This window comes from Echinops telfairi, unplaced genomic scaffold, assembly GCF_000313985.2.
Source record: "Echinops telfairi isolate 266 unplaced genomic scaffold, ASM31398v2 ScPeMD7_6080;HRSCAF=6971, whole genome shotgun sequence".
Lineage (NCBI taxonomy): Eukaryota > Metazoa > Chordata > Mammalia > Afrosoricida > Tenrecidae > Echinops > Echinops telfairi.
In genome coordinates, this window is record NW_022109980.1 from 499,154 (window position 1) to 511,474 (window position 12,321).

General features: G+C 40.5%; 1 protein-coding gene across 5 annotated transcripts in view; it reads right to left on the reverse strand.

Moving 5' to 3' along the window:
* CUL4B (cullin 4B) overlaps positions 1 to 12,321 on the reverse strand; it is a 50,567-nt gene that overhangs the window by 36,345 nt on the left and 1,901 nt on the right. For 2 of the 5 annotated variants that reach the window (XM_004713048.2, XM_045295857.1), the window contains exons 1-3: positions 8,099 to 8,160; positions 3,707 to 4,237; positions 1,549 to 1,664 (exon numbers count right to left, since the gene is read on the reverse strand). In XM_004713048.2, the coding sequence (XP_004713105.2) occupies positions 1,549 to 1,664; positions 3,707 to 4,237; positions 8,099 to 8,159 (708 nt within the window). In that variant the 5' untranslated portion in view covers position 8,160. Of the gene's footprint in view, positions 1 to 1,548; positions 1,665 to 3,706; positions 4,238 to 4,943; positions 4,987 to 8,098; positions 8,161 to 12,321 lie in introns of those variants that run through there. The other 3 variants (XM_030887217.2, XM_030887216.2, XM_045295858.1) reach the window with 3 other exon arrangements.

The following is a 12,321-nucleotide window of genomic DNA, read 5'->3' on the forward strand; positions in this document are numbered from 1 at the left end:
ATTATAAAACACAATCGCAATTGATTGTAGTGATGATTATTCAAATCTTAATGACTGAATTGTATGTCAATTATATGCCAATAAAACGTTTGTTTTTTTTTAAAAACCACCAAATACAACAGCAACAAAAAAATAGAAACAAATGCTTTAAAACATACCCACCAGAAGTAGTAAGGTACTATGAAAAATGCACACACTAAAAGAAAAAAGAGAACACTCTTGATTTTGAGCTAAAACAATGAGCTGAGTAGCAGCAGGTGAGCGCTCTGAATATGAAAAGAAAACGCACAAAAACAAAAGCTATGAGCTCTTCAAAATCAATACACCAGGATAAGTATTTTCAAATCAAAATCTCTGGAAAAAAATATTCAAGGTACATGAAATAGGGCTCTATAACAACCACAATCAGCATCTGCTATAAATCCAAAATATTTACAGCAACGTTGAATTAAACAGGCTGAACAGCAATATATACAAATAAACGCCAGAGAGGCACATTACCGTAAAAATTAACTGTGCTGAGAATAAAGCATTTCTTTCTCCTAAAGCAAAACTATTTATTTGCTTTAACCACTCAACCACAGTGGTAGCAAATGTCCCGGGGCATATTAGGGAGGTTACTTAACTTCTCTGATACCCAGTTTCCTTATCAATAAAGTTGGGACAAAAACAGCTGCACTATCGCGACTTCAAAAAGAATTTCTGTAATGTTTAAAAGGGGTAAATATAAGATAAACTCGCTGTGAAAGTTGTCACTACACAAAGAGAATCCCTATTTCTAATTCTATTGTTGTCTAATTTAACAGCCACATATGTAATCAATGGATGAATGAAGTGGATATATCTTTAAGTGACAACATACTACTTCCACTATTGCTGCTGCTCCTACTCCTAAAGGAGCCGTGGTGATTACAGGGTAGATTGCATGTTGGGCTGCTAACTGCAAGGTCAGAAGTTTGAAACCACTAGCCACTCTGAGGGAAAACAATGAGACTTTCTAGACTTCACAGAGGCTGTTCTCTCTCCTATAGAGTCACAGTGAGTCCGAATTGATGGCAGTTTGACTACTACTGAGGAACCCTGGAGGCCCTGCTGATATCCAGTAAAGCACTGAACTGCTAACCACTCCCTCGTAGGGATAAAAATGAAACAATCTGCTCCCTACAGTGTTGCTATGAGCGGTAATCAATGAAATGGCAGTGGGTTTGATTTGGTTCCAGTACACAAGCAAGAATTTGGTTCCTAAACACCAGTAAACAAGAATTGCCACAACATAGTGACATGTCATCCTACAGCATGATTCTGTTGTAGGTTAAAAACTCTCCCGCAGTACTCCTAAACCTTGATCGGAAGGGGTCCAAGATAACCCCACTTTAAACCAAGGTAAATGCCCCCACCATTTACATTAAGAATGTGATTTGATTATAAATCAAAGTGCGTAATCAAGAAATTGTAGATTAGAAAGAAACTCAGTCTATTTACAGGCCTGTTTCAGAAAGTAAAATCCCACCTTGGGTTATACCAATTAAATCTGCTTACAATACATACCTGGTAGAGTTCTTCGAGATTGTACTTAATTGAAGTACTATTCTGGATAGCTTCCACTGCTTCTTTCAGTTTCTGCCATGTTTCATCCGTATAGTTTTCTGGTAATTTAGGTTTATCTAAATAATTTATAAAAGGTTGATATCAGACTGGTATACAGGATTAAGGATTCATAAAATACAGTAACATTATTATCTTTTGCAGGGAAAATTGTGATCTTTATAACTTTAGTACATCGAAAAACTAATCACTGGATTTAAACTTGGTATAAAAATAGAAATTGAAATCCCAGAATACTGCTTTAAGTCGTTTGATTTGACTATTAAAATTGAAGGTAAGGCTTTTGTCTCTCTTATTGGTTGTATTGCTTAAAAAAAAAACCCTCAAAAATGACTGGGGAAAAAATATCCTCGTTCTATTCCATCTGGTAAGAAACCAAAGCTGACAAGAATGCTGCACTTCATACTTAAAAATGCTATCTACTATTAAAAGGCACTTCATAAACATATGAATCTTCCCAATCACACTCTGAGGAAAAGTATTATGATGCCGATTTTCCAATTGTAAAGTCTGAAGCTCAAAGACTCATTAAAAGGCTAGCCCAAGGTTACCACCACAGCAAATTATTGGCAGAACTGGGGTTCTAATCAACATCTCAGGACCCCCTTCCTAATTTATGCAGCATCTACAGATATAGAAAGAAATCGCTTAACTCCGATTTTAATTGACGCTACATTTTCAAGCAGACAGAAATGTTAAAAAAAGAAATCCAAATAACTCCAAAATCTCTCTAGTAATTTTCAGAAATGAATGTAATCTTCAATCTTCACTCCAATTTAAACTTTACTAATTAGCCATGAGTGACTTTAAAAAAATTAAAACATCTATATGACTTAATAATGTATTTTTACTTAAGTGGTGGTGGAAAGCAACAAAATCTCTGAAACCGGTTTGCACATGCAATTCGGATCATAGCTCATTTCTTTAAAAAATTCTTAGCTATTAAATCAAGCCATGTTTGCTCAAGAAAGCTCTATTACTACCACACTCTTGAGGAGCATGGATGGGAGGAAAGTGATATGTAAAATAAGAGGTTAAAAATCAACACTAAAACCTCTTGCTTGAGATAAAGCAATATTCCTAATGTCCACACAAATGTTGGAAACACAAACAAGGAGAATCTACTTTCCTCAGCACCAATATTTAGTCACAGGCACCTATCTTGTAAATATTATTTAAGTTCATTCATTTACTTCTCCATTCAATAACCAATCTTTAGCATGTCTGGTTACCAGCAAGTAGTTAAGACTGTGGGCAAAGTTAAGCGAGAAAATAGAAATATATTCAACAAATAAAAAAATTAATTCAGTCACATTTTAAAAATCACTGCCTTTTATTAGCATCAATGCACTCCTAATACTCTCAAATATCCTATCTCAAAAACAGTAGGAGCAAAATTTTCTAAAAGCTACAGGTCAGTACTTTAAAACTCATTTTAGTGACATCTCCCCCCACCAAAAAAAAAACAAATGAAATTGTTTTAATCTTTAGACTAATGGTGATACAGGTACTACACTTCCTGAGTATATAGTCTTTTTCACTGCCAAATCCAATCTTGGGAAAGAAATGCAGAGATCATAAATATTGTCCTCCAAATATACATTCCACATTGAGTTTCAAGAACAGAGTATTCCACATTAAACATCCCGATTAGAAATCTCATTTGAGCATGAAAGCATCCCCATTGCTACCTGCAATTCTAGGGTTTGGAAAATGTGGCCTACTGAAGCATAAAGAACTAAAATCCCAGCAGTGTCAGAGCTCAGTAGACACCTGAAACAGAACACAAGTTCCTCACCTGTAAAATCTGGATCAATCATACTGGCTGCTGATGTTGTAAGAAATAGCAAATAAGCACAATGGGTTGAAAAAAGACCTCAGGATTCTGCCCAGAAACACCCTGGTGAGCTTCTGCACAAGGATACTAACCACCCCCGGAAAATGAACCCTCCACCAAAAAAGGACCTCCCCTCCACCTCATTGATTATGCATAAAACATTAGGCCACCTCAATACTGTTTAATATATTAACATAAATAGAGCACGTGACCACCCAAGTGTCAAATCCTTAGTAGGTGATTCTGGATTTTGGCCTTGGTTACCTTTAAAGTTCTTGATCACTAACTTCTTGGCAGAGCCAGGCTTGCTGTTAGCAAAGCTAGAGGCGGTGGTAGATGATTTGGCTAGGCCGTTTGTGTGATGCACCGAAGCCACAGAAGGGATTAATATACTCTTATGTTTAAGTTGCTGCTGAGAGGTTGCAGCAGTTGGTGAGGGTGAGGATGAGGATGAGGATGAGGAGGATTCCTCAGCCATCTTCGCATCAAACCCTACAAACTCCAGGTTGTCTTCAAAACGCAGCTTCTTCTGTATCGGTATGTGGCTGGAAGCAGTCACAGAACCCCCCTGGCAGAAAGACGAGGTTGAAGGGGATGCTGAATCCCTGCGTTGTAAAGGTGGTATGGAAGAGGTGGAATCAAAGTCTTCCTTCTCGTTACTACTGTTACTGCTGCTGCTGTTTAACTTTCTCTTCTTGGCAGAGGTGGGTGGAGTGGTGCTGGTATTACCATCAGTGGCAGATCTGACCTCCTGAGCAGCAGCAGCAGCAGCTGAGGAATTGGAGGAAGAAAATCCTGTTGGAAACATGAAAATAGCGGGGTCAACAGGCAGAGGAGCATCAAAAGCCTACGTGTATATGCCTGCGTGCGTGTAAGGGGAGAAGGCAATGCTAGGGGGAAGGGAAGAAAGGAGAGAGGAGAAACACAGAGGACGAGAAGTGAAGGGGGGAGCTACCACGGGGGGAATGGGAGGGTTTGGGAAGGCGGATAGGCTGACACCAGGAGTGAGCAGAACGAAGGGGGACAGCAAATGAGGAGGGAGACAGGTAAACGTCCCTGCCGTCCCCCTCCCCAGCTTTCCAATCCCCCCCCCCCTTTTCTGCAGGACCGACTCAGAGAGTCTCAGAGGCTGCAGCTCCTCCTCCTTTTCTCCCTCTCTCTGGGAGGGGAGATTCTGTGGCTGGGGGAGGGGGAGGGGGAGGGGGAGAGAACCGGGGCTTGTTATTGTCAATAGCACAAGAAGCTAAAGATGGCGATACTTCCGGTCACGCGGTGTTGTGGGAGGGGCGGCGTCTCTCCCAGGGAGTGGGGGATAGAGAGCAGTACTGCAGCCGCTCGGGGAGGCGGTGGGAGACGAGCAGCTGAAGCGCAAGGCGCCCAGAACTCTGTGGCGAGGCCTCGCTCTCCCTGACGCATCAGCACTCCCCTCCCCCTGCCCACCAGGAACTCCTACCCGCTCCTTAACGGTCCCGCGGGAAGCTTCCCGCTGCATCTCACTTACCGGAAGTGACTGAGCAGACACTTTTCATAGCGCCCAGATCCCGAAGCCCCCAGGTCTGCAGACTTGAGTTTAGGTGGGTGGGGGGGAGGATGAGGGAGGGAAGGGGGGCGGGGACGGGGCAGAAAAGTAGAAAGGGATGAGGGGGCTGGCCTGTTAAAGACACCTTCAGAGCTCCTGATTGGAGCTTTCTGAACGTGGGGCGGGTGGGGAGCTGGTAGGTGATGGGAGAAGGAGCGGGAAGAAGCCCGCTAGCTCCGGAGGGAAGGTATTGAAGGTGAGGGGCGGGGTGAGCTAGCTGGAGAAGAGGAGGATGAGGAAGAGAAAGTATGGGGGAATAAAAAGTAAGGGAACAGGGAATGGAAAGTTTGAAAGAGAAAATAAGAAGAGGGTACAAGGCTAGGGGAGTAACCCAGAATAGAGGAAAACAATCGTGCCATTATGCATGAGAGAAAGAGGAATGTCACAGTATTTAGATAGGAAAGGGGGGAAAGTTGAAGATCAAGAAAAGGAGTTTTGATTCTGGGAGCTAGAGCTAGACATTGTTTCTCTTCTACGTCAAGGGCATTACTGGCAAACTAAGGAATGGAGCCTAGATTTTGATAACCATTCTCAATAATGTAATTGTACCTTCTTTTATCTTCATGTAAGGAGCATTTTCTAAGACAGCTGGCCAGAGTTAAGCCATTTTAGGCTAAGAAATAGGAAGGCAACTAACCTCCTTGCAACAGAATTCCCAGGACCACCTTCTATCCCCGCCATGTCGGCCCTTAAACCCAGTCCTTTAGACAAACGGAGCTAACAGCATAGTTAATTCTTTTACCAAATTTTAGCTCAGACCTTTTGTTTCAAAGAAAACATTTGAGGAGAATATTAAAGTCAATGTTTTCTACCGATGTGGTCAATGTCATCAAGTTTTAATTTTAATTACTCTTCAGGGGATAAAAAAGAACTAAGCAACAAACAAAAACACCTCTAAATTTGGTTAAATGAACCACAATTTCCTGTTGGAAGTTTTTGCTTAACTCCAAGACATCCTCAGGGGGAATGAAGTCAATGTCAAATAAACTAAATCTGCCAACCTGCTGATTAAACTGCAGAAACATTGAATGAGCATGTTCTGGAAGACTTACAGTGTCAGACCCTATGCCAGGACCCTGCCCTGGAGACGCCACAGGCGGGGGGAGGGGGAAGATGGTTCCAAATCTTTAACAGTACTTTAGCATATAAGTAAAAGACGAAAAACAGAAAGACAAGAAACTGGAGTGTTTCAAAAAGGAGTTGACATTTATACTGGGTCTCTAAGTGGAAATTGCCAAAAAGACAAGAGGTGAAAAGACTTTCTAGGCAATGGAAATATGGGCAAAACAGGGAGTTGTGAAAGGGCTTGGCCCGTTTATGGAAACATGGAATGTGCAGGAATGATTTGAAAAGGAGAGTGTCTGGTTGGGAGCAGTAAGATGAGGCTCAAGAGTGCTGGGTACACCAATCAATTTGGGGGGAGGGGGGGAATTTTGGAGTCCACCCTCTAGGATATGTATTCTTACTTACTAAGAATAAAAGAGGCCTTGTCTTTATGAAGGAGGATTAACATACACATTTTCAGGATTTAATGAACAAGGGTATTCTAATTTGTGTGGCTCCTATTACTTAGAACATGTGTGGGAATGTTAAACTAAACAAAACAACCAACAACCCACTGCCATTGAGCTGAGTCTAATTCATAGCAACTCCACATAGGGTTTCAGAGGCTTTGTAAATATTTACAGGAGCAGATAAACCTCGTTTCTTGTGCAGACCAGCTAGAGGAATTGAACCATCAACCTTGCAGTTGGAAGTCCAATGCTTACCCAACAGTGCCACCAGGGGTTCTAAGGGAACGCTAGCTATTTTTTAAAAATATAAATATGTATGGCTGGGGGAAAATAGGGAATAATGAAGAAAATGTTCTAAAATTGATTATGGTGATGATTGTACAACTCTTCTTAATGTGACTGAACTCTTAATGTGATTGAACTATTGAATTGGATGATTTGTGAATTAGTGCCAATAAAACTTCAAAAGAATTGATTAAAAAATAATAAAACACAAATATTAGTACATGGCATAAGACCTGGCAGTGTTTTGTTCTATTTTCCGTAGGGTCTGCTGTGAGTCTGAACCCATTTGACAACACCTAACAATCATGCAACTGAAAGCACAGATATAAAGACAGGCAGTTTTTGCCAAAAACAAAATTAAGAATAGTTGAGTCCTGTTAATTAATATTCAACTATATTTGAGTAATAGCTTTCTAATCTGGCAGTTATCCAAGCCCTTTAAGTTACTGGAGTTAGATTTTAAGTCAACGCACAGATCCTTGGTTCTAGCTCACTTTAAATAATGACCTGATAATCTAACTCACTGTTTGTTTCTTTTTTAATGATCAATAATCTTCCTACCACAACCTCATTTTGTCAACTCAATCCTTATACATTTACCACATCTTTACATAATTTTAATAATACTTCTCTATTTAAAACTGCCATAATCTTGTCATTCCATTTTTCTGAAAACTTTTTTGAAGCTTCCTCTTATGATGTGTGAGGGCCAGAATTTTGTCTCCTCTAGGACACTCGAACCAATTTAAAGAGAAGTTATTTTATAAAGCATCTGTTGCATTAAGAATCAATTCATTGGGGCTAGTGAAAACATTAATAACATTTATCCTACACACTTGTATATCATACACCTGAACAGTTTCCAACCAAGGTTAAACACATTCTAAGCATTAAAATACATTTCAAGGCTGAACTCACTACAACCACAATAATCAAGATGTGCAATATAGGCCACCATACAATTATAGCCAATGTCGCCCTAACTAGATTGAGCACTTTAACACATATTCCATATCAGAATCTTTCACCTTGTGAGTTCAACCCATACAATTAAAACATTAATTAAACTTTACAATGATGCCAAATGAAGTACAGTTATTTGCCTTATTTTAAACAATAAATAAAGCTAGCTATTTATGGAGGTAAATTTAGGTATACAGTAAGAAACAGAAAAAGAACCAATTTTCCCACTGTCCAGGCCACTATTTCTGTAGAAATCTGGCTCCACTACCCCCATGCGCCCCCTGCCCCCACCCTAAAAAAGACATAGAGAATGACCTGTTTTCCTTTGATCACAAGGTTCCTCCAAGGGGGTTGGTTTTAAGTCTTCTCCAGACATCTTGGGGCAGGGGCTTGTTAGTAGATAAACATTCCAGGCACCCTTGCTATCCAGAGGGTAGGATTGTCCTTAAAAAGGAGGTATTGCTTGCTCAGGGATTTCTGAAACAAGCATCGTTTAAGAAAAAAGGGAACTACCGCATAAAAGGCAGTTCATTTCTCTATCCACTTTCCTAAAGGACAGCCTCTGAAGCAATGAAGCACAAGGCAAGCCAAGCAGTGGTTGATATAGTAACATAAAGATTAGGTCATAATAAGGGCTTTGTTACGACATCAACAGCAATTGGCTGCTATGGGGCAGCACAGGAGGCAAAAAAAAAAAAAAACCCTCAAGCAAAGATAAACTACATATGATAAGAATCTGGCCTTTATAAAAGTAAATAATTTCACACTAACAAATGCTTAACATAAGAGTGCTAAGGAATATGTAAATGACAAAATCAGTTGTTGTCTATGTGAAAAGTATCTCAAACCGAAGACTAATGAATATTTGGGAACTGCTATGCCCCCAGGGATTCCTAAGGGGCAGAAGTTAGGGGCAAGGTATTTTTTGCAGGAGAGGGGGGCTGTTAAGGAGTGTGGGGGAGAACCAGTCAGAGATGACTTCTTCTCCCTTTGGTGCTGGCACTAAAGCAAACAAAAAACAAAGGCACAAATCCATTCAAACTCATAGACTGATAGGTTTCCAAGGCTGTAATCCACAGAGCAGATAGCAGATTAGAATTGAGGGCCTTTAGTCAGCAGCCTCGAGTGAAATCACTGCACTACTACAGATCCTTTAACTGCTAGCATTAAACCCCCTGCTATCTAGTTATCTCCAACTCATAGTGGCCTTGTAAGACAGGATAGGACTGCCTCTGTAGATTTCTAAGATCATATTGTTACTGTAACAGGCAGCCTTTTCTTTCTCCCATGGAACATTTGGTGGGTTTGAACAGTCAAACTTTTGGTTGGCAACCCAATACATAACCCACTGTGCTAACAGGGTTATGTGGTGCTGGTACAGCACTTGCCTATAAGGAGCCTTGATGATGGTATGTGTTAGGCCTTGGACTGCTAATTTCAAAGTGGGCTGTCCAAATCTACCAACCTTTCTGTGGGAGAAAGACAAGACTGCTTCTGTAAATATTCAGTCTTAGAAACTATAAGTGGTCATTATAAGTTGACATTGACCCAATGGCAGTACGTTTGGTTTGGCATTATGGAGGTACAGGGATTATTTTTTTAAGGTGCTTTGGTTGTGCTGTGATTTAAGCTCTCAGCTGCTAATTTAAAAGTCCACAGTCTGTTTCACAGGAATAAGCCTTGGTAACCCTATGGAGCAATTCTACTTTGTCCTTGAAAGGTCACTATGAGCAGGAATCTACTCAATGCCAGTAGATTTGGTTGGGACTAATTTTAACTGTCCAGTTAAGTCAGATCCCTGGTGGCATAGTGGTTATGTGTTAAGCTGCTAACTGCAAGGTCAGCAGTTCAAAACCACATTTTCTGAGGGAGAGAGACAAGACTTCCTACTTCTGTTAAGTCTTGGAAACTCACTGCAGCGGTTCTACACTGTGCTATAGTTTTTCAATTAAAATTGACTCAGAATTTGTTTTTTGGGGTTCACGTCATTCATGACTCTAATCATCAGCTGTACCTTAATGTTTGATATTCTAAAGCCGTTCTGCTTGTCTTTTTCTCAACAACAGGGCAACTCAGGTTTAAATCAGTAGTTCCTTCTCAACAGGGAATCTACATTCGAATCATCCGAGGAACTTTTTGTTTTTAAACCCCTGCGCCCAGATCCAAACCTAGTCCAACTAAATCAATTTCTGTGACCAGGACTTCAGTTATTTTTAAGAAGCCCCCGCAGGGTCTATATAGACTCAAGGCTGAGACACCACAGTTCTATGGGAAGTACGTCTATGTTATAATTTGATATGGGCTGATAGTTCTAAAGAGTCCTGGTGGCATAGTGATTACAAATTGGGCTGATAACTGCGAGGACAGCCATTTAAAAGCTCCTTGGAAGAAAGATGAGGTTTTCGACTCCCATAGAGTTACAGTCTCAGAAACCCACAGGCAGCATTCCATCCTGTCCTATAGGGTTGCTATGAGTTTGGAATTGACAGGAAGGCAGTGAGTTCAGAGTTTGGATAGTTCTTCTAGGCTTTTCAAAGCTGACATTTCACATCCCCCCCCTTTCATTCCTTTGAATAAATATTATCTCATTCCCTAGGAATCATTTTTCTGATGTAAACCAGCCAGAAGGGCTAAGTTCCTAATCCTATGAGGTGAATGCTTCATGGAAATGATGGTGGGGGTGTGGAGGTAGAATATTAAAGTGTTATACGCCTGGGGGTAAGCAATTGAACAGTGCAGCAATACAGGGTGGAGGAAGGGAAATTTACCAACAAAAAGTAGAAAACTTTCTGAGTCTAAATTACTGACTTCACAGTGCTACCTAGGGCCAATCCTGCTTTGCAAAGATTGTCAATTTTGAAAGTATCCCAGGCACCAAAAGCATCTTAAAATTTAAATGTTTTTGAAGCAAAGCTAAGAACAGGACCTTGTGAATGTAAGTATGGCACTATCCATAAATGCCCAACTTATAAATTAGAGCCTACCCTTAGGATGTTTCCACTGCAAAGTCAGCTATTTTTCTTGATTCAACTAAAAGTCCTTCCCACCGATTTATCATTTCGTCATGCAACAAAAACATTGAGCTACTTTGAGTAAAGAAAGCATGGTGGCTCCAGGTCCCAATGGACTACAGAACTAATCCAAGGTACAAACTTCCACTTTTCAAGGCGATTTATACATTTAAAGTATGTAAAAATTTATAGTAACAGCGGATCTAAACCTTGGGTCACGACCCATTCGGGGTTCAAACCATCCTTTCACAGTCACCTAAGATGATAGGAAAACACTTATTTCTGATGGTCACGAACTGAGACACAAGCTCTATCCATCTCTAAGGGGGTCCGCCCACATACGAGTACTTGGCATGAAGATTGTTACCCACGCTACACCATATTTTAAGACAAAAATTCATTTATTGGTAATTCGAAATAAATATTGCATAGTTTTGTGATTAATCACTATGCCTTAATTATGTTCAATTTGTAACAATGAAAATACATCCTGCATATAAGAATTTTACATGACAATTCATAACTAGCAAAATTACGGTGATGAAGTAGAAACGAAAATAATGTTATGGTTGGGGGTCACCACAACATGAGGAACTGTATTAAAGGGTCGCGGCATTAGGAAGGTTGACAACCTTCATGAGTTATAACTACATAATTTAAAATGTACACACTTATACATTAAATTTATGAATTACTTTTTAGAATAAATCGTAAATTTATCATACACATTTGTAAATTAATCCCTAACTATAAAGTTATGTAAATTATAAACTTATGAACTATTCTAAATCATAATTTTTAGAATTCTAAATCATTGTAGGAGCCCTGATGGTGTAGTGGTTATGTGTTGGACTGTGATCTGCAAGGTGGGCAGTGGAAAACGGCCAACCGCTCTCTGGGGGAAGGAAAAGGCGGCTCTTTGGGGGAAAGGCTTGGCTTTCGAGGTCCGTAAGAAGTTAGTCTTAGAAACCCTCAGGGGGATCGCTATGAGTGGGCATCACATCGCTTCAATGGTAGTGAGTTATTAACCATTATTTAGGTTAAGTCTTGGGTCACCAGTTCATTTACTGACCACTGCTTTCTGTGGAAGACCCACTCCCACTTGTTGACCCAGCTGACCATGAATCAGACCACCACAAGCCACGTGATCATGACATTGTCTCTTGAGGCTGTATTAGAAATATAGACAATTCGGCTTTCAGGTAAACAAGCTGCCATCCAGCGCAGAAGCAACGAGACCCACAAGGAAGAAGCACACCACCCTGTGTGACCACGAGGTTTCGAAGGGATCGGGTATCAGGCATCAAAGAACAAAAAATCATCATTGTGAATGAGGTGGAGTGCAGAGTGGAGACCCAAAGCCCATCTGTACACAACTGGACAACCCCTTACAGAAGGGTCATGGGGAGGAGACCAGCCAGTCAGGGTGCAGGGTAGCAACGATGAAACATACAACTTTCCTCTAGTTCCTAAATGCTTCCTCCCCCCACTATCATGATCCCAATTCTACCTTACAAATCTGGCTAG